Consider the following 23,284-nt stretch of genomic DNA (forward strand, 5'->3'; position numbering starts at 1 on the left):
ATGTTCTACATTTTGATTAATGAAAAAACAGCAAAATTTTAAACGTCACTAAAGATACATAATCAAGCAGAATGATTCTGACTAACCCAAGCTCAGCTCAATCACACAGCCCAGTAAGGGGCATAAACATGGCAGTAACAAGTCAGGAATGCCACATGGGATACTGAATTTCCACTGAATATTAAACTCAGGACCATTTAACATGTTCTATGTTATCAGCAAAAGAAAATTATAACGTGAATAATTTAAAAAAAACATAAATTAAATATAGCTGAAGACAATAACCTCCCACCACAGTAGCCTATGAGCCTCTCAAAGATTCTCCAATGGATTTCTATAAGTAAACTATATTATATTATAAATTCCTAGCTAATTAGTAATGTATTCTCATATTTCCTTTTAAATTAACCTTAGCACCTAGGACTGCACAGAAGATATGTAAACACTTATCTACTTAATAAAACAACAACATTGTGACACATCACTTTTATAGTAATAATTGAGGGTTTTGTGGGAGTTGATTTAAGTTAATATGAAAGCACACCAAGAAAACTGAATGATTTTTTTTTTCAATCTACCTAAGAATAATTATGGCAATAAAACACTGTGAAAACAAATTTAGAATGCATTTTATCATTAAGAAACTGTTCGGATAGCTTTTTCTACAAAAATGTACTCTCAATTAAAACCAAAGTAACATCTGTCACTTTCTACATAAAAAGACCAATCCCATAAATATAATGTAGCAATTTAAAGGAAAAGTGACAATTTCATGAAATTGAAAAACTGGTACAGATGAGAAATTCCTGATATCTTACTTCCACTCTTTTAATATCCTCTTCCAAGACACTTAGCTCCTTCTGGATTTGTTCCAGCTGCTGTAGATAAAAGAAAAAGAAAAAGCTTAAACCAAACCACACTGGCATCACCAGGATCATAAAATAACTTTACATTTGGAAAATGATTTCTAGGAAACTGGGCACTATTGACAAATTGTAGGGATGAAAACCTGCACACAAAAAGAGTTGGAAGTCCCCATGTTAAAATATAAATGTAGAGACTTAATATTTAAGAAAATACAATATTGTCCTTCTTTAATACAAGGATCGACTTCACAATAAACATATGAAAGACGAACAATAATTACAAGGTGACCTAATAAACATACAAGACACCCAAAGAACTTGTCTTTCAAATTACCTCATTTAACTGTCAGCAATTAATGTCAGCATGTCAGTTGTTCATCCCATTTTAAAAATAAAAATTAGTCTCACAGACGTTAAATCCCACCACTCAAAAGCAATCACGGGTTAGGATCTTAACACTTCCTTCTTAAGCATTTTTAAAAACATATTTAAGATAATGTTTTCTCTTTGATATCTGCTACATCATAACCTTTTCCCATGCCATTAAAATGCAAACATTTTTATTGTGGAATCATATTCAATAATATATTTAACCATTCCCCTTTCAATAGAGATTTAAGTTGTTTGCAAACTATTATAAGTAATTCTGGAACATATGAGTCTGTACTTCAAATTTTATTAAGAGATTATTAAAAATGAAATTATTCGATCAAAAGAAATAGAGTTAGAAACTCTTCACTATATAAAACAAAACTGCTTTTCAGAAACACTATACAAAGTTAAATTTCTATCACCAGCATACATAAGACTACCTTAATCTAACCCAAATATATTGAACCAATTTTTAAAATGTAAAACAATAATGAATACTTATGTAATACTTATCATCAGATGTGAAACAGGTCAATTAAACATTAGGAAAATGAAGCACAGAAAGATTAAATGACTTGCCCAAGATCATTGAGCATGTAAGTGGCAGAACTTGAGTTCAAATCAAAGCAGCCTTCTTGCTCCAGAAGTCATGCTGTTAACCACCTAAGCTATACTACTTCTTGAAAGCAGTACCTCATTATTTAACTTTCATTTCTTTAATGACTGGTAAGGATAATAGACTTTTAAGATTTATTAACATCAGCATCTTCTCTTCTGTGGGAATACATGCAAAGTAGATAATACAATTAATAATTTACTAATTCAAATACTTAGCAATCCTAAGCATTTTGCAAAATACTGAAAATAGGATCTAGAAAACTATAGCCCTTGCCCTCAAGGAACTCAGTTTAGGGGAAACGCAAAACAAGTAAGCCAACGGTTGAAATATCACAGTAAGCATTAGGATGATGGTCTGCACACAGAATTTAGGGAACATAGATTGCTCCTAACCTAGATGGAAAACTCAGCAGGATAGCAGAGGCAACTGGATAACTGAAATTAGATCTGAAACTAAATGAAAGGTTGAGCCTTGAAGGACTAATAGAATTGTGCCAGGTGGAAAACAGTAGGGAAAGACAGAATAAGCAGGATAAATAATAATATGTACAAAGGCATAACAGCTATGAGAAAGGGAAATAACAAATTTGAAGCTATGATAATGAATGAAAATACCCAATACCAACCAGTATAGTCAGAAGAGATAAGGAAAAAAACCTGGAGAGTAGGGAATGCCAATGTTTAAGAGATTGGCAAAGGAAGATGGAGCAAGCCCTGCATTAACTATCAAGAAGGGGAGAGCACACTATCACAGAAATCTTTCCTACACCTGAACACTTTTCACGGTACTCCTAACCTTAACACTGAAACCCTGCTCTTCCTCAAAGACAGTCTGTCTTGGAACGCTTTCAAATAAAAGCTGGTCAAAATTCTCTCATGCACCAGGCTTCTCAGGACTAGGTGGGAACTGACCACTTGTACTGTATTCCATGACCATTTCTAATCATTAGTCTTCCACTCTCACATAAGAACCACTCTGGTCTGGCTCAATCCAAGCAGCCACGTCTCTCTTTACTGATCTCAGCCATTGATAAACATCCTAATTGCTTCCCACCAACACTGAAGCCTTTTGTCTTTTGGTTCACACACATTTTCAACTCCAGTAATCTCAACCTCTAATTTAGCAAAGCATCCCATGGTCATCCCTTAACCTTTTTCATTTAATTACTTAAAATGCTTCACTCTTGGGGGGCTGGCCCCGTGGCCGAGTGGTTAAGTTCGCGCGCTCCGCAGCAGGCGGCCCAGTGTTTCGTTAGTTCGAATCCTGGGCGCGGACATGGCACTGCTCATCAGACCACGCTGAGGCAGCGTCCCACATGCCACAACTAGAAGAACCCACAACGAAGAATACACAACTATGTACTGGGGGGCTTTGGGGAGAAAAAGGAAAAAACAAAATCTTTAAAAAAAAAAAAACAATGCTTCACTCTTGGGGGCCAGCCCGGTGGCGCAGCGCTTAGGTGTGCACGTTCCACTTCAGCAGACCGGGGTTCACCAGTTCAGATCCCGGGTGCAGACGTGGCACCGCTTGGCACCCCATGCTGTGGTAGGTGGCCCACATATAAAGTAGAGGAAGATGGGCATGGATGTTAGCTCAGGGCCAGTCTTCCTCAGCAAAAAGAGGAGGATTGGCAGCAGTTAGCTCAGGGCTAATCTTCCTTAAAAAAAAATAAATAAATAAAATCTTCACTCTTGAAATCCTTATTTAAACAAATGCTGACAGATCTTTAGTATGACTGCTTTAAAAAAATACACTTAAAAAGAAAGATGAGGGGCAGCCCCATGGCCAAGTGGTTAAAGTTACACATGTTCTGCTTTGGCGGCCTGGGTTCGTAAGTTCAGATCTGGGGCGCAGACGTACTGCACTCGTCGGCCATGCTTTGGTGGGTCCCACATACAAAAGATAGGGGAAGACTGGCACAGATGTTAGCTCAGGGCTAATCTTCCTCAAGCAAAAAGAAAAAGACGACAACGACTGGCAATGGATGTTGGCTCAGACAAATCTTCCTCAAGCAAAAAGAAAAAGACGACAAAGACTGGCAATGGATGTTGGCTCAGACAAATCTTCCTCACCAAAAACAAAAAAAAAGGGAAAGATAAACGTAATCATCTGTAATATCAACATCCAGAGATAGCCAATATCACTTGTGTGACACATAATACATAATTAACATCAAATTAATAATTTTCATTCCACTTTTGAACTTGAAATGCCAGAAAAAAATTCTAATACCACCTGATATCCCAAAAATATTAAACTCTAATGTCCTATGTGGGGGATCACAATTGGCCACCCCAAAATGTGCCTCTTTGGCTTGATTATTTTCAAGAATAAAAGACTGAAAAAAGCTTGTCCTCCTCCCTAACTGCCTAAAAGAATTTAAAATAGAAGGGCCTGTTCCAGGAAGGAGCTAATACCATAAGATAACTGTAATGTAATGTAAAATGTATCTCTCAGGTCACATAGTCTATAGCTGGCCCATTTGCATTTCCATCTCCATGTATATTGCCTTCCTTCCCCTTGAAGGAAGGCAAACTTCCCTCAACTTCCTTCAATGCTTCAAACATAATGACTCAGTAATTGATATAACAAGGAAACAAAGACTCACCAAGGATGCAGAAAATTCTCACCGTACATTTAACCAACTTTACACTGCACCACACCACTGCAGAAAACACTTTTTCAAGCATGAACATTTCAAAATTTAACTAACTACCAGGTGATAGTACAAATATCATACTCAAAAGAATAAAACCAAAAAGTATTTTCTAATAATAATGCAACCATAGCAGAAATCCATAACATAAAGACATGAAAATACCCATGTCCAAGTAGTTCAATTCTAAATAACCCACAGGCCTAAGAAAAACTGTAAGGAAAATTAGAAACTATTTTGAACTAATAAATAACAAACAAAATACCGTACCAAAATCATTAGATGCAGCTAAAAGAAAAATTACAGCCTTAAATGCCTATATTAGAAAAAACAGTTTGCACAGTAATATGTACATCCGAGTTAACAAATTAAAACCAAAGAAAGGTGAAGGACAGAAATTATACAGAGTATAAATTATTAAAATAGAAAACAAAAATAAAGTAGAGAACATAAACAAAGCCAAAAGTTGGTTTTTAAATAAGACTCATAAAATTGATACATCCCTGGCAAGAACTGATCAAGAAAAAAAGGCACAGCACCAATAAGAAGAGTCAGGAATAAAAGATATCACTAAAAATTCTGGGGGCATTAAAAATTAAATATTATACCAATAAATTTGAAAATTTAGATGAAACAGACAATGTCTAGAAGAAGTAGACATATCAAAAGTGATATCTAAAACAAAAACCTGAATAAGGATATAACTATTGAAGTAAGTGAATCAATAGTTTAAAACTTTCTGCAAACAAACAACAGGTACAGATAGCTTCTCCAGTAAGATATTTAAATATTCACCAAAGACATCCTTCCTAGACAACACAAATGCTCCCAGAAAAGGGAAAAAGATGGGACATTCCCCAACTCATCTGATAAAACAATCTTTACAGCAAAACTGAACAAGGTTGGGATAAGAAAAAAAATTATAAAACAGTTTCACTAATGAACACAGATGCAAAAATTCTAAACAGAGTATCAGCAAAGCAAATAATATAGAAGAGGATATACATGATGACCAAGTTTAGTTTACATAAGGCATGCAAGTAGGGCAAGCAACTGTACTAGTGGGGTTTCCTAGAATGCTGACTGTGCAGTGATAAGACTAGGTTATTCCTGGGCAAATCAGAACAGTTGGTCACCCTAAGTGCAAAGTTGACTGACTTTTTAATGTTAAACAAACGTAATTATTCACATTAACAGAATGAAAAATTCGTATCATCTCAGATGCACAAAAATTTTGGAGAATACTCAACTCACATTCCCGACTAAAGAAAAAAGTCCTCTTAGGAATCTGAGAATAGAAATTTATTTCCTTGAATAATAAAAAGTACCTACAAAAAACCTACAAAAAACATCATACCTAAATGGTGACACGCCGAAAGCTTTCGCTTTGAGATCAGCACCAAGACTAGGATGCCCCGCTATCACCACTTCTATTCATCATTGTACCGGATGTCCTAGCCAGCAGAGTAAGACAAGAAAAATAAATAAAAGATATAAAGATCATAAAGAAAGAAACTAAACTGTTATTACTTGCAGATGATGATGTGTACACAGGAAAAAATATCTACAAATTATTAGAATTAAAGAGAGTTTAATAAGGTTGCTGGATATGAAAAAAAAAGTATATGTAAAAATCAACTGTATTTCTATATACCAGCAACAAACTGAAATTAAAGATATAGACATCATTTACAATAGCACAAAAAATGATTGAAGACTTAAGAACAACTCTGAAGTACAGATGTATAAGAACAAATACACTAAAAAATACCAAAATTTTGAAGAACATCCTTAAGAACCTAAATATAGAGAGAGAAATACCATGTTCATGGGTTAGAAGACTCAATATTGTAAAGACAGTCTCCCAAATTGATGTACTGAGTCAAAGTAATTCCAATAAAAATCACAGCAGGTTTACCATGGAAATGTACCAGCTGGTTCTAAAATTTAGACTGAAATACAAAAAGCCATGAATAGCTGAGACTTTCCTAAGGAAGAACAGTAACTTAAAGTTCTATATTTAATACAGTGTGGTACTGCCAAAAAGATAGACAAATAGACCAGTGGAATAGAAAGAGAGCGTAAGAAACAGACTCATACCTATGTGCTCACATGATAGATGACAAAAGTGGTACTTCAGAGCAATGGGGAAAGGATGGACTTTTAAATTAAGGATGCTTGAACAACTGGATATCAAAGTTCCTTATCCCTCACATTATACACAATAATAAAATACCAAATAGATTATAGAATATGAAAGATAAAAGAATAAAGCTTCAAGCAGATAATATAGCAAAATGTCTTCATGACCTCTGGTGGAGAATTCTTTACCTGACACAAAAAGGCTCTAATCATAACAGGAAAGATTAATAAATTTCATTCTATTAAAGACAGAAACTTCTACTCATCAAGTGACATCAAGATAATGAAAAAAGCAGCCCAATTAGAGAGGGAAAACACTTGCAATAGAGAGAGAGAAAGACAGAGACAGACAGAACTAAGAATTTTTATCTAGATTATATAAACAACAAACCATTAAGAAAATCAACTAAATAGAAAAGATGCAAAAAGTCTTAAGCAAGTACTTCACACATACATAAGAATCCAAATGGCCAATAAACATAGTAGCAGGTGCTCAATCTCACTAGTCATCACGGAAATGTAAATTAAAACCACAGAGAGCATATACACCCCAAGATCAGCTAAACCAGAAAATGTCTATCGATGCCAAGTACCAGCAAGAATACAGTGCAAGAGGAACATGCACTCACAGAATGCCTGTAGGAAGAGTAACTAACACAACTACTTCGGAAAACAGTGTGGCTTTATCTATTAAATTTAAAGATATACATATCCTATGACTCATCAATTCCACTTCTACATACATACCATATAGATATATATACTAATATATACCTGGATACATGTATAGTAGCATTGTTTGCGAAAAGCCGAAAACTGAAAAAATCTAAAAAGTCCATCAACAACAAAAGTGGGTTATACTTATTTCATAGAATACCATACAACAACAACAATGATTCAACTACAGCCATATACAACATCAATGAATCTTAACACTGAGCCAAAGAAGACAACACCACTACGTACTGCAGAAGTGCATTTATATAGGTTCAAAAAAAGAAAAACTTACAAATACTTGGGCATTAAAACAATAGAGAAAAACAAGGAAGTGATTACCATACATACCAGAATACTGACTACCTAATAGGCAAGGGAGAAGGCTATAATCTGGAAAGGGTCAGCAGGGAGATGCGGGGGTCCTAGCAATCATCTATTGTTTAGTAAGGACGGTGGTTACGTGGTCAGCCACTCTACTGTGATTCTTTAAACTGTAAATTAGTTCAATGGACTTTTCTGTGTTTTATCTCACACAAAAACATTGCAAAATTCAATTCATTAAAATTCCAAATGAAACCAAGACTCATCAAAACTGCCCTATTACAGTAAATTAAACAGGTACCACAAATATCCAGGAGTATACTTTAAAATTAAATCAAACGAAATATAAAGTAATTATTCAAATACTGGTACAAATTTACACAGATGAGACTGGTTTTTATATGGAATCCAAAGCCCTTTTGTTTAATCTGACCAGGAAGAAAGAATAACGTGTTCATTTAAATATACACATTCATTAAATGCTGTGGTAGGCAGGCTTTAAGATAGCCTCCAAAGATCCTCACCTCTTAGTATTCACATCCTTGTGTGATTCCCTCTCTTTGTGCAGGCTGGACCTAATGATTTATTTCTAAGAAAGAGAAAGCAGCACATGTGTTGGGATGTCACTTCCAAAATTAAGTTACAACAGGTATGTGATTGCTGTCTTCAAAACCCTCTCTTACTTTCTCACTTGCCCTCTCTAAGGGAAGCCATTGTGCCACATAGGAAGTTATCTTAAGGAGAAGCCCATGAGGCAAGAAATTGGTCCCTTTCCAACAGCTCGCAAGTGAACTTGGAAGGCTTCCTATCCCAGTTGAACCTTGAGATAACTGCTGCCCTAGCCAACACCTCAAGTGTAGCTTGGCGATACACCTTGAACCAAGGCACTCAGGTGTGCTGCACCAATATTCCTGACCCAAGATAGCAAATGTTTGATGTTTTAAGCCATTAAATTTGAGGAAATCTGCTACACAGCAATAAATAATTTATGCAAATATCTTCTATGTGCCTTGCACATTCCTGTTCATAATATTCAAAAGAAAGTCAGTAGGAAAAAAATAAAAAACGAAAATTAAATGTAGGATTCTAATAGCCCTGAATAGCAGTGAGATGTGACACTGATGTAAATAAGTAGTATGTTAAATCTGAAAAGCAGTTTAACTTCTTTGATTGGTATATATCAATGTCTAAACCAAGACTCATCACAATCCCAATTAAAAGTTACGTATGAAATCATAAAGTTAATTTTCAAAGTCTGAATGTTAATCTTAGGAAAATAAATTCCAAAGTAGTAGTTTCCCTCCTGGTCAGTCTATATTTTGCTTGAATAAGTTCAAGTACAAATTATACTGCGGGAGATAAGACCTTTAACAACTATACTCATTTTGAGGATTAAACATGCAAATATGCTTTATAATGTATGCAAGAAGAAAATATAACCACTCCATTCTGTCTGCACTAAATCATGAGATATGTGTCAACTATACTTTCTAGACTAAAGTTTATTACAATTACAAATCACTACTGTACCCAACTCCAATTATGGAGAAATTTATGAAATTTAATCAAAATAATAGGTAAATTTTTAAAAATCTGTTAACTTAGCTTCAGATTTTCAAATTTTCAAAACTTTATTAACCTAGCTCCTCAAAGTCCCTTCTGTAATTAAATCTGAAATACTCAAAATCACTCAATCATGGATACATTAAAAACAAGAAAACCAAAATGTATTAATGACAATATAACTAGTGCACATAAGAGGCACCAATATCCAGAATACTTGGAACTAGTATATTTCTTGGATAAACTACCTCTAAGGGGGAAAAAATCAATCATTCACAAGAATCATATTAGATTCAAACTAGAGTCAAACTGAAAAACTCTACAGCATAATTAACCCAAATGTTTAATAACAAAAATGGAAACACTCATATTAAGAGCTATGTGATCAAAGGCAAATATGATAGAAGGTGTTACTGAAGGCCACCAGCCACCACATCAGAAAGAGGACAAATTAGGATCACAAGGTAAGGATCTTGTTGGGAAACAATTTTCCACTAATCTCTCCCATTTCTGCACATCTTGTGATAGTTTTTCTTCCAAATTATCTTTTCAAGAATGTTTGTGTTGACTTCCTCCAGGACAGAGGGCATATTTACTTTCTGATCAGTATAATATATATAGTGTCTCCCTGCAGGGCAAAGACTGGACAGGTTTGCTAGCAGATTCTCTTAAAAGATTGGAATTTCCTAAGCTCAGGGTTCCACAGCTGTAACATAAATCTACAGTATGTGCAGAATCCACCTGGGCCCATCTCTACATCGCCCCTTGGAGGTCAGGTGGAACTGATGCAAATATGAAGCTGATGCTGCCAGATGTGACATGAGTAATAAAAGTCCTTATCTCCAGCATCTGTGAAACTGTGGCAGGCTAACTTGCTAGTAGGGTAAAACTCTCAGAACGTTCACAGTTTTCTGGGGTTTTTTTACAGTTATGTGCTGTATCCTTATTACCTGAGACAATTTCAAATCTAACAATTTATTACAAGCATTAATAGACCCCTAAAGAAACACTGAAAAACCTCAGGGGCTAAGGAAAATCTTAAATAATTCAGGACACAGATAACGACCAGGCATTACATTTAACCCTCGGATATCCTCATGTTTGGAATGTTCATTTAATTGATTCATTTACTCATTCACTATTAAGTAATTTCCTATGTTTTAAGTCTCACTCCCAATGTTTTCAAAGTCTAAAGCAGAAAGAAACATGCAAAACTACTGCGAAACAATTTTACACTCTGTTTTAAAAGGTGGGAGGAGTATGTATGGAATATAAAAAATTACCACTTTTCCAAAGAATTTTCTACAGCAAAAAATGTTGAGCCTACATATTGAATTAATAATTTTATTTCCATACATTATAAAATTTCCAACTTTGTTACTCAAAGTGTGGTCCAAGGACCAAGAGCATCATCACCTTGAACTTGCTAGAAATGCAGATTATCAGGCTCCAACACACACTTCTTAATCAGAACCTGGATTCTAACAAGCCCCTCAAGTGATTCTCATGCACACCGAAGTTTAAGAAGCACCCACTCAAAAAGAAAAAAAAGGAATAAGTCTTAAATTTATAATGAAGATAACGTTTTTAATAGACATATTAAAAGCACAACTGTAAGCAAAAGTTAAGGATAGGAAAAATACAGTCATAAACCATGTAAAGAATATTTAATTATCAACACTAGCATAAAACAGAAAAACCAAACCTGAATCAAGAAAAAAAATTGACATCATGAACAATCAGAAAAAAGGGAAATATCAAACTAAGATAACGTAAGGATCTGTCAATGCATTGAAAGTATTTCATCAAAATAAAAACTCGTTTTATTTTCTCAACTAATAAAGATAGCCTAGAACCTAGCACATAATAGACGGTTATTTATATTTTTTTTAATGAGTGGAAAGTATCCTAATTAGACAACTCAAAGTAAAAATATAAGAGAAGCGACACATTAGGAATTTAAATATAAAAGTTTTTAAAGCTATTTTAGGATGCTACCCAGAGCACAGAATTTTGCCTTTGATTTTCCCATATTTTGTACAAGTGCGAAATGACCGACGAATTTTATAAATGTAAAATTAGAACATTCTGGTTATAAAATTGTTAATAAAAATTATCTTTTGGCTATCCTGCATGCTTACACTTTCCAGATTCTAAATAGGTAGCTATGTTTTCACATGTTTTCTCCCCCAGCGTGCATTTTTACCATGAGAAAGACTGCAACCCTCTCTACTTAAGGCTTTATTAGGCACATTTTCCTAACTTTTCTTTTCAGGGCGAGGAGTAAGCTGTCATTTGATAATCCTGTTTTCTTCTTCACAGCTTTGAGGTAAGCCATTGTATTCAATCTTATACAAAACTTTTCAGCACATCTCCAAACGTGGATTTTTAAAGTATCAAGTTGTAAAGGTAAAAGAGGTTAAAATAACAAAGCTTAAGAAAAACTCCTGGAAACTTAAATGCTTTTTAAATATTTAAATAAATTTTTTAGCATGAAATGCCTTTACAAAAGTAGGGGGGAAATGGGACTAGTCAACAATATTAAATGAAACATTATGTAAAAGACACAAAATAATATACCTCTCTCTTATTTCTTCTTGCAACCTTGAGGAATTCCATAAGGATCTGTAGTTGGGCTGCATGTGATTCCTATAATAGAAAATTATAATTGTTCTTTTAAAAATATAACTACGAGTTCAAAGTTTTCTTTAACACCACAGTATAACCAGTATGAAGCAATGTTATACATCGATTTAAGTCAGTCTATACTGCTATTTAATCAGTTTTCCCATTTACTAAATTGGCGTTTTTAAAAGGCATTTTCCCCAAAACTAACTAAAACTAATTTTAAGAAACAAGTGTTTCAAATTACATTCCTCATCTACCATGCTGAATAAACTATTTATGGGAAATGGCAATTCTGTTACCTGTCCTAGCCTTCTCTTCTCCAATCAAACTAGTAAGACATCAAAACCAAAAATCATAGTGAAACTAACATAGTTCCTAGAGACTAATATCACTTTCCCCACAAGAATTTCATTGGCAGGGGAATAAGAAGCATAATAAAAGTGAAGAAATCCACACATTTCAGAAGTCAAATTTACTATTTCTAGTTATTACCTACTTACACAGATGTGAGAATTAATATATTTCTATAGAAGATTTCAGTCATATAGAAACATATAAAAACAAAAATTTTAATATAATTAAGTGGAGGGAGAGGTAAATAACCCAAATTGGTAACTGAAATAATGAGATAAGAGATAAATGATAACTATAAACTTGACATTTTCTGGGTATCAAAAAATAAAATTACAAATATGTATCTTTTACTGTTAAATTTTACAAAAAGAACCAAGAAATTCCAGATGAATCTGATAAATACATGTAAAAAAATACCAAACATAAAAATGGAATAACAATAGGAGATGGTTATGAATAAATATAACTCTATTTTTTAACATATAGTTGAGAAGGATGAATAAAAAAGCCCAGTGGAGTACTTCCAAAACAAACAAAAATAAATGAGATTAATAAAATTTTCATTTACCAGGCTATGCAACAGAATTATCTGAGGCATTTGTTAAAATGACACTGGAACAGATATTATCTGATTCTCTTACTCTAGAGAAGACTCCAGGAATCCATATGTTTAACAAGTCCCCAGATGGTAAGAATCAGTCCATCAACATTTGAAGAATCACTAAGATATTACACATACTACACAAAAGTATGGCCGCTTAATCAACACTCCTAGAGTCTACCCTCTTTGGGGAGAGGGAGGGAATCTTTGCATTTTCAAGGATAAAAGGCAAAATAGATCAATGAAATGTTTCAGTCAAGACAAACAGACAAGGGAGGACAAATGAAGTGACAATCACATTAGGATATTCCAATTAACAAACTCAACTGAATTAATGTTTCACAACTGAAAAAATTTGTAAAACACAGTATCATAAAGCTTTAAAAGTGAAATTTTTTCCTGCATAACAAACTGGATTGGAGGTCAGACACATTCCTGAGAAGTTAAACTTTCACAAAGAACAAACTCACAGGGGCCCTGAGTCCCAACAATGATAACAAAGTATCCCAGAATCCTCTGCATCTTTCTTAGGACTTCTTTACACTGATTATCTATAACTGTCTACAGATTATTTGGTTAGAGAGCAAAGACCACATATTTATATAAGAGGAACGTGTACAGCCAAAACTGTTAATAAATAACAGCTCATTTGCAAAGGAATTGTGCAAACTACCTTCAAAATAGTTAAGTTTGAATACTTCATTTCAGTCTATCAACTAGGATATGTTAATAGGGTGAGAATGCAACAGATTTACAGAAGGGAAGGGGAAAAGCTCCCCAAAGCCTCTAGGTCAAAGGAAAACTGGGACCAACTAAGTACACGAGGAATTCATTAATGGCACCTGCTTCTACAACTTAAATCTTTAAAGGAATAACTTCAAGAAAGGAGATAGATGGCAAATTTATAAAACTATCATTTCATATGTAAATATGAAAAAATCATATAAAATAAAAAGTGGAGTAAAAAGAGAACACTTAAAAATGGGAAGAGTATAGCCAATTGTATCAAAATAAGTCTAGCCATATAAAATTGTTAGAACTGTCTCAGAAACTGAACATGAAGGTAATCCCCTAAAGTCATCTAACCCACTACTAAAAATACAAGTCCAGGGGGCTGGCCCCGTGGCCCAGTGGTTAAGTTCGCACTCTCCGCTGCAGGCGGCCCAGCGTTTCGTTGGTTCGAATCCTGGGCGCGGACATGGCACTGCTCATCAAACCACACTGAGGCGGCGTCCCACATGCCACAGCTAGAAGGACCCACAACGAAGAATATACAACTATGTACCGGGGAACTTTGGGGAGAAAAAGGAAAAAAATAAAATCTTTAAAAAAAAAAAATACAAGTCCAAGAAGTTGATTTTCTAAACATTTCTTACAATTGTCAAAGCTTCCACAAAAGTATAACGATCATTTATCCCAATTATCTCATTTTCAGATGAGGAAACTGGAGTAAGAGAAAGAGTGAAAAGAAACATATTTAGGGGAAAGAAAAAAAAAATATTTAGAATCTTATTCTCCACTCTCAGTGCTCTTTCTAATACAGCAAGTTCTGTCACATTTGTCCCCTTTGGTTCCCAGTCTATTACCTAAAAGGGAGCATGCCTGCCCTCTGAAATGGAATATGCTTCAAATCTTCAGTAACACATTGGTTTTTTCCTATATTTTCCTATTCTTTTCTGCAATTAATTTTTTATACTAAAGATCAGATAAGATTATCCCTACTATGAAAATGAATCAACTGCTTGATTTGAGCCCAGAACAATTAAACATGTGAATTGTAAAATTAAATCTTCTTGTTCCAACTCCATGGTTTAGTATCCTTCTGATATTTGGCATTTGAGAGAACTTTCCAACTGGCTGAAAATGCACTGCTCAGACCTATCAAAACACAGCTACTCTAACTCAGCTTCATAAACTTCACTATAAATGAATGTTGGCCCTTATGAGTTTACCTGCCACCAGTTCATCCTCCCAAGTACAGTTAACTCTATAGTAGTTGCTCAACACAAGGGCAAGTGGCATTTTGAGGGAAGAAGTGTTTCCTTCCATAAGACTTCCCAAGTAGCACAAAATAGACATGTTATTTAGCAGTATAGAAGTAAATAAAAACAATTAAAAGTTGAACAGATTGCTCCTAGGGAGTTAAGATAAGGGATAGGGAGTAATGGAACTGAGGACTGCTGATTTTTTCTATGAATCTTGTCGTATCATTTGATTTTGTAAATTAGGAGTATTTATTACTTGGATTTTTTTTTAAGGGAAAGGAAAAGCAAGAGGGGGAGAAGGGGTGGGTACTTTCCAGATGTGACAGGAAGTAGAAGAGTTCTAGGAATCTAACACAAAAACACTGTAAAACTGTATGAGTGCTTCCCCTACTTGCCTTCAGATTCCCTATCTATAAAATAAGCAGATGACATGTCAAAAACAAGAATCATTTTGTCATATCCTTTGCAAATGTTATTTAGGTGATTATTTTTCTCTATATTTTTTTTCCTTAAATCTACTGTCAAAAAAATTCTAACGAATATTATTTCTGGTAGTATGAGTGACTACCAAAGCATTCAAATCGGGGTACCAATACACCTGAGAATGCAAGTAGATCTTCCAAAGTATATATGGACACAAGATTTAAAGGGAAATAATTCACAAATCCTCAACCTTCAATATTTATCTTTTCTAAAATTGATCTGCTCACCAGACATCACTCCAGTTCTCAATTCCAATATGTTCTTTCAAAATTTCTCTTTTCGTTCTTTAAAGGGGTTTAAAAAGGAGGGGAAGGAAAGGCATATCTTTTACCCATCCAGAAATTTACCTTGATACATGGCCTTGGGGTATGAAAGTCTCTGGAACAATAAAATAACATAACATAAAATAGTCATGCACCACATAATGACATTTCAGTCAATGACAGGCCCCTAAGATTAGTATCACATAGCCTAGGTGTGTAGTAGGCTATACCATCTAGGTTTGTCTAAGTACACTCTATAAGGTTCACACAACAACAAAATGGCCTAACAACACATTTCTCAGAACATATTCCCATTGTTAAGCGACGCAAAACTGTACTGCTGTTTTAAAAAGCGAATTACTCTAAATAAAAACTAGATAACAAATCTTTTTTATAACTCAGGTAGTTGCCAATTCTTTGCATTGAACACAATTTAGGCTATGAACCAAAAACTGACAGCTCTAGAAGGAAAATTTAAAAATCCATGATCATATTAGTAAATTAATATACCTCTCTCTACACTGAATAGGTTTTTACTTTGAAAAATTTTTAATAGAAAAGTTTTAAATAGAAGATGTAAACACCCAATTAACAAATTAAATGAAAAGAACAATAAATGAAACAATTTCAGAAAACGTGCTTCAAAGCACAAGAGGAATATTTACAAAGAGTGACATTATAAATAGTTCACAGAATGAGTGACTAAAATTTGGATGAGCTGGTATCATAGAGACAACATGTTCATAGTACAAAAGATTTAAGTTAAAAAACATTAGTGACCAATCCTCTCCAGATTAAAATGTAAAACACTGCTCCCACAGTTAACAATAAAAATACAGATAAAGTAAAAAAAAATACTATTCTTTAAAGTCAATGAACTGAAACTAACTCAAGCAACAACTGAGCTCCAACTCAACTAAATTCCTGACTAGACCAAAGAGATCAGTCTCTTAACCTTGCTCATGGCAAAGGAAAAGGCAAGAACTTTTAGGAAGAAAGCATTAACTACTTTAGTCTCTATACCACTCTTGAATACAGAATGTATAAGATACAATTAAAAAATTACAAAACATGGAAAGAAGTAGAAAACTCAAGAGAAAAAACAAGCAAAAGAATGAAATTCACAGATGACTCACATGCTGGAATGAGCAAAAAGAACTTTAAAATATTACTATAAAGCATTAAAGAATTAACAGGAAAAGAGAACAAGTGAAAAAAATGGAGAATTATAGAAAAGAAACTGAAAGAACAAAATGTAAATCCCAGAAATGAAGTACAAAGTCTGAAGAAGTAAAAAAATAAAAATAAAAAGACATTGGATGGTTTTAGGAGCAGACTGGACAGAGTGGAGGAAAGGAATAATGAACTCAAAGACAGTTCAATATAAATTGTTTAAACCGATCTACAGAGAGAAAAAAATTAAAAATAAGAACAGAGCATCAGAAATATGTGGGATAATATAAAACATTATAACAAATGACTAGAATCCTAGAGGAAAGGAGAGAGAGCACAGAGCTGAATAAATAAGAGCTCACAATCTTCAAAGAATAGATCCTCTTGTTCCGTGAAACACAAGCAGGATAAATATTTTTAAAATGAAACCGAAGAATATCAAAATCAAACTACTGAAAACCAACGTCAAAAAGAGGATCTTAAAAGCTGCTAAAGAGAAAAAGGATATACTATCCTTAGGGGAAGAACAGTAAGAATGACTGCTAATTTCATCAGAAACAAAGAAGCAAGAAGACAATGAAAATATATATTTAAAGTATTAAGAGAAAAAAAAACTAGACTTCTATCAGCACTACAAGAAATAGTACAGACAGTTATACAGACAAAAGGGATTTAAAAGAAAAGATGAAGATACCTGAAAGGGTAAATATTTGAGTATAAAAAGGGGTTTTCATTTTTGCATCACATCTTCAAAAGACTATTAAGTGTTCAAAGCAAAAATAACTATGTCTAGTGGGGTTTATAACAGTCTAGATCACAAATCACATCAGCTTGGTTAAGTAGAATTATTTTAAAGTTTTACATTTTCATAAAATGGTATATATTCAATGTTGACTGTGAATACATTGTCCTTGAAGTGGCATACTACAAACTCAAGGTTGACTCTGAAAAGTAAGAGAGGCATTTTGTAATCTTTAGAGAAACCACTAGAAACACAATAAAAAGAAGTACATCAAAAACAGAGAAAACAAAATGGAATACTAAGATGGAATCCTGAAAAGTCAATGACGTCTAAAAAAAGGCAAGAAATGAGGAACAAGGAATAAAGAATATATGGAAAAATAGAAACAAATACCAAAGTGGTAGACCTCAACTCTGATGCGATATACCTCAACGCCCATCACACAGAAGACAAAAAAGAAGAAACAGGAAAAAAAAGAATAGCAAAAATAGTCATACCCAAATGAGAAGTGAAATAAAAGGGTGTGCTTGCAATATTGCTTTTCCCTTCTCATGAACTATGAGGTGTATCATTTTTTAAATGTGGAACACACCAAATAAAAATACACTAAGCATCTAAAATTTGATGTGAAAACTGTGGGGAGTCCACAGCTGTTGCAGGTGCTCCTGAGGCCCTCAGCGACAAAGACTGCCAGGGTCTTCCACAGAGCAGGCCGCTAGAGACCATGACAGCAAAAGTCCACTGGCTGACAGAAGTAGCTCCCACCCTTGCCTTCTGATCCTAGCCATCTTCAGACGTTTCTGCTAAACCAGTCTCTCCAGCAATCCCTTCAGTGTGGTTATTCTCCTTTTTTTTGCTCTGCTGTGTTGCTGTTTGTCTGTCTTACCAGGACTCACATCTTGCTCCCTAGAGCTATCTTCATTCATAAATAGCTATCTAATTGTTTTTGAAAGGGGAATGAATGCTGGTATCCCCTATTCTACATCAATAATTATATTACATTTAAATAAACTTAAGCATTTGAATTAAATGAGCTTATTAGATTGTGTTTTTTAAAAAAACCAACTACATACTCTTCAGACACTTTTTTAAAACATGAGGACAGTGAAAGAATTAAAGTAAAAGGATGAAGGAAGATATACAATAGAAACTCTAATCTTAAGTAAGCTACTGACGCTATATTAACAACAGAAAATATAGAAGCAGACTTCAGGACAAGGAATATTTCCAGTGATAAACATATACATTTCATAATGATAAAGGAGATGATTCATCCAGAAGACATAACAATCTTAAACATGTATACACCTAATAATGAACTTTAAAATCCATGAAGCAAAAATCACAGAAAACAATGAAAAACAGACAATCAAAACCATATTTTTAACACACTCCTATCAGTAACTGGTAGAACAAGCAGGGAAAAAAAAGGTCTGAATAATAATAACAAACTCTATATAATCAACATTTATAAAGCACCACAACAAATAACACGCAGTTTTCAAATGCAAGTGAGCATTCAACAATATACACCATATACTGAGCCATAAAGAAAATCACAATGAATTTCAAAGGGCCAAAAGTATAAAAACTGAACTTACAAATCTCACTAAAATGCAGTAAGAAAGAATTCACACTCCTACCTTAAACAACAAAACAAGAGGCCAGTTATAGGAAACCATGGTTTTGAGAAAAAAGACCAGAAATAGTACATTTTCCCAGGAGCCAGAGTGGAAAAACCTTGAAAGACACAGGCATCAGTAGAATACTCAAAAAGGTTGCCTCAGCAGTGGAGCAAAATTAGCCTAGCCAAAAATCTGCTCTGAGCCCAATCTAACAAACTCAAAGACAAGTTTTGAAAGAATCAAACTTTTTCCAAGTAACTTAACTACATGCCAGAACAAAGCTCAAGAATGTGTAAAAGAATACAAAAATACCCAGCACTAAACAAGGTAAAATTTACAATTTCCAGCATCCAATCAAAAAATTAATAAGCATGCAAATAAGAAAGAAATACATCCCATAAGGGGAAAAATCAATCAATGAAAATAGATATAAAAATGATAGAAAATTAGTAACCAAAAACAATGAAGAGTTATTATAAGTACATATATGCTCTAGAAGTTAGAGAAAAGCATAAGCATGTTAAGGAGAGACATGAACAACAGAAAAGATTAGTGTACATGAAAATAGAAACAGAAACTATCCAAAATGAAGTAGATAAAGAAAAAAGACAAAATAGAAATGAATACAGATGTTTATCAGCGAGCTGTGGAATAACTTCAGCTGGCCTAACAGATGTGTAATTGGAATCGCCAAAGTAGAAGAGGGGACAGAAAAATATCTGAAGAAATAATGACTAAAACTTTTCCAAATCTGATGGAAACTACAAACCCACAGATCAAGAATCTCAAAGAACCCCGAGAACAAGAAATAAGTGGTAGCGGGGGTAACTATAGCAAGGCACATCAAAATCAAAATGCTTAAAAACATCAAAAGAACATTTTAAACTGGAAGAAACACATTTCATTCCAAGGACAAGAGATAAGAATGACAGCAGTCTTCTCATCTGAAACAATGCAAGACAGAAGACAATGGAGAGACATTTTTAAAATACTGGGGGAAAAAAGTAATTCTAGAATTCTGTACTTATTTGGAAGTACCTTTCAAACACAAAAGCAAAATAAAGATTTTATTAGGCATAGAAGCTGAAAGAACTCATCACCAACAGATTTGCCCCAAAGAAAAGTATTTTAGGCAGAAGGAAAATTACTGACACAATGCAAAAGAATGAATGGAAAACAAAACAAGCGCGCCAGAAATAGTACATATATGGGTACATATAAGACTTTTAAAAAATCTCCATAAAACATAATTTACTGTTTAAACCAAAATTAGTAACATTTATTTTGGGGTTAATAAGATATTTAGAAATAAAATATGTGACCAAAAAATGGTACAAAGGTCAGGAGAGAGGAAATGGAAGCATATTGTTGTAAGGTTCTTATAATACAGATGAAGTGGGACAATATTACTTGAAGGTACAATGTAATAACAATTGTATTAAAAACCTGAAAGAAACCACTAAAGAACAGAACAAAAAGTTCTATTTGATAAGCCAACAATGCAAATAAAATGGAATCATGAAAAGTATTCAATCTAAAATCACATAAATCATGTTGTCTAACCACAATGCAATTCAACCAGAATTCAATTACTGAAGTATATATTTGGCAAAGTAGCAATATCCAAAATACACACACACACACACACACACACACACACACACACATACCCCGTCTTACAAATCAGTAAGAAAAAAGACAAATAATCTAGTAAGGAAATAGGTTTAGGATATGGATAGGTAATTCACCAATAAGAAACCAAGAGAGCCAAACAAATGAAATTCTCAACTTCACTAGTAAACACAGAAATGCAAAACAAACACACACACAAGCATCTGACAACCATCAGATTGGCAGAAACTAAAAAAGAAAAAATACCAAGAACTGACACAGTACAAACCCACAGATGAGCAATTTGGCAATATTTAGTAAGGTTAAAATGTGCATGCAAACCCTATGAACAGCAATTCCACTCCTTAAATCACTAAGTGTATATATTTCAGCACAAGGAGACATGTATAACAATATTAAATGGAGTACTGACAATAATAGCTAAGAACTGGGAAGAACCTAGATGTCCATCAAAAGGGAACTAGATATGTTCATGCAATGGATTACTATGGAGAAGTTAAAATAAATAAACTAGCTATATATTTATCAAGATGAACCTCAAAAAGTAAAGAGGCATATGTCAAAAGGATAACTACAGTAGGAAACTCTTTATATAAACTTCTAAATTATACAACTGCTATACAACATTTTATATAGTTGTAGATACAAATATATGAAGAAAGCATATAGACACTTGAGAAGGATCCTTGCCAATTTCATATGTTGGTCATTCTGGGAGAATGGAATGAGATGAGAGGGCTTTAAGTATAAAAAAATTTAATTCTCAAAAAATCAGATCTAAGACATATATGGCAAACTGTAAATATTTATTAAAACTGAGATGAGGTATTTCAAGAGTCTCATTTTCTGTATTTTTCTGTATGTTGGAAATATTCAAGTTAAATAATAATACAAAGTTAAACAGGAAAACAATAATGAAAGAAAGCTATAAAACCTGTGATAGGAACTTTGATTCCGAACTGGGTTCCTCTTCAAAAAATAGAAAAGGATCTGTGGTCTAAAACTAAGATACGTGTATTTCTTCAATCTAAGACAAAAAGCCAAAAAGCAAGCAAAAATTAATGTTGGCAAATCAAAAGGTGGGAAGAAAGTTAACAGTTCTCACCTTCGACATGTAAGCTTATCTATCTTCAGTATGGTACCCCCATGTTGAAGTGTGCCTGTCGTGCAATAGTCCAGAGAACCTCTTTTACCACCACCAGGGGGAAAAAATTCTAGCGTTCTAAGGTAGAAAACGGAGAATCATTTGCTGTGAGTTGTATAGGAAAGGATCAGAGATTCCAATTGCTTCTTAATCTGATTCTCAATCAATCAACATGTTTTCAGCCCTTACTACATGAGGTACCTAATGCTCTCAATTCCAAGGCCTTTGTTCCACAATACAAACAGGATTGGTTCTTAGCTATTCCCCCACTGCTGGCTCAGTATTCAGCCTTCTCAGATCTCCTAATCGACTACTTTTCATCCATCTGCTTTATAGCTTACAAAATGCTGCTGCCATTGTCTCTTGTCCCATTCTTTTGCCTTCTTAAAATCTCTTCACTCTCATTTTCATAGCTTTATAGGAACAAGGTAACTGCATATGTTCAATCCATCAGAGAGAAGTTTCTTTATATCATTTATCACTATGTGAAAATATTTACTTAATTGATTTAGTTTATCTCCTCATCCCATCCCCAACACACACGCAAAGCAGAACCCTGTCTGTCTTTTCTACAGCCCTTAACATAATACCTAGCACATGGTAGATGCTAATAAAAAACTATGTTTAAAACCATAGGAGAGTCTTGGCAATGACTTCTGGGACATGACACCTAAAGCATAAGCAACAAAAGAAAAAATAAACAAGTCGGATTACATAAAACTAAAAAGCTCTGCACAGGAAAGGCAACCACCAACAAAATAAAAAGGCAGCCTACAGAATGGGAGAAAATATCAGATCATATATCTGATAGGACGTTAATATCCAAAAAAAATAAAGAATTCATATAACTCAATAGCAAAAAAGAAAAAAATTCAATTTAAAAATGGGCAAAGGACCTGTATAAACATTTTTCCAAAGAAGATATTCAGATGGCCAACAGGTACATGAAAAGGTGCTCAACATCACAAATCATTAGGGAAATGCGTATTCAAACCATGAGATATCCCCTCACACCTGTTAGGATGGCTATTATCAAAACAACAAGAGATGATAAATGCTTGTGAGGAGGTAGAGAAAAGGGAACCTTTGTGTACTCTTGGTGGAAATATAAACTGGTATAGCCACTACGGAAAACAATATGGAGGTTCCCCAAAAAATTAAAAATAGAACAATCATATGATCCAGCAATCTCATTTCCGGGTATATTTCCAAAGGAAAACAAATCACTATGTTGAGGAGATATCTGCATTCCCTTGTTCACTACAGCATTATTTATAATAGCTAAGACACGGAAACAATCTAAGTGTCCATCAATGCATGAATGCATAAATATGTGGTATATATACAATGGAATACTATTCAGACACAAAAAAGAAGGAAATCTTGCCATTTGCAACA

At 34.0% G+C, this 23,284-nt stretch overlaps 1 protein-coding gene across 11 annotated transcripts in view; it reads right to left on the bottom strand.

The window, feature by feature from the left end:
- Positions 1 to 23,284, bottom strand: part of COP1 (COP1 E3 ubiquitin ligase) — a 239,403-nt gene that overhangs the window by 164,009 nt on the left and 52,110 nt on the right. For 8 of the 11 annotated variants that reach the window (XM_070591346.1, XM_070591345.1, XM_070591352.1 and 5 more), the window contains 2 exons: positions 11,837 to 11,905; positions 819 to 878 (listed from right to left, as the gene is read on the bottom strand). In XM_070591346.1, coding sequence (XP_070447447.1) covers positions 819 to 878; positions 11,837 to 11,905 — 129 coding nt within the window. Of the gene's footprint in view, positions 1 to 818; positions 879 to 11,836; positions 11,906 to 21,847; positions 21,895 to 23,284 lie in introns of those variants that run through there. The other 3 variants (XM_070591348.1, XM_070591347.1, XM_008522101.2) reach the window with 2 other exon arrangements.

The sequence above is a fragment of the Equus przewalskii genome, chromosome 23 (genome assembly GCF_037783145.1).
Source record: "Equus przewalskii isolate Varuska chromosome 23, EquPr2, whole genome shotgun sequence".
Taxonomy (NCBI): Eukaryota; Metazoa; Chordata; class Mammalia; order Perissodactyla; family Equidae; genus Equus; species Equus przewalskii.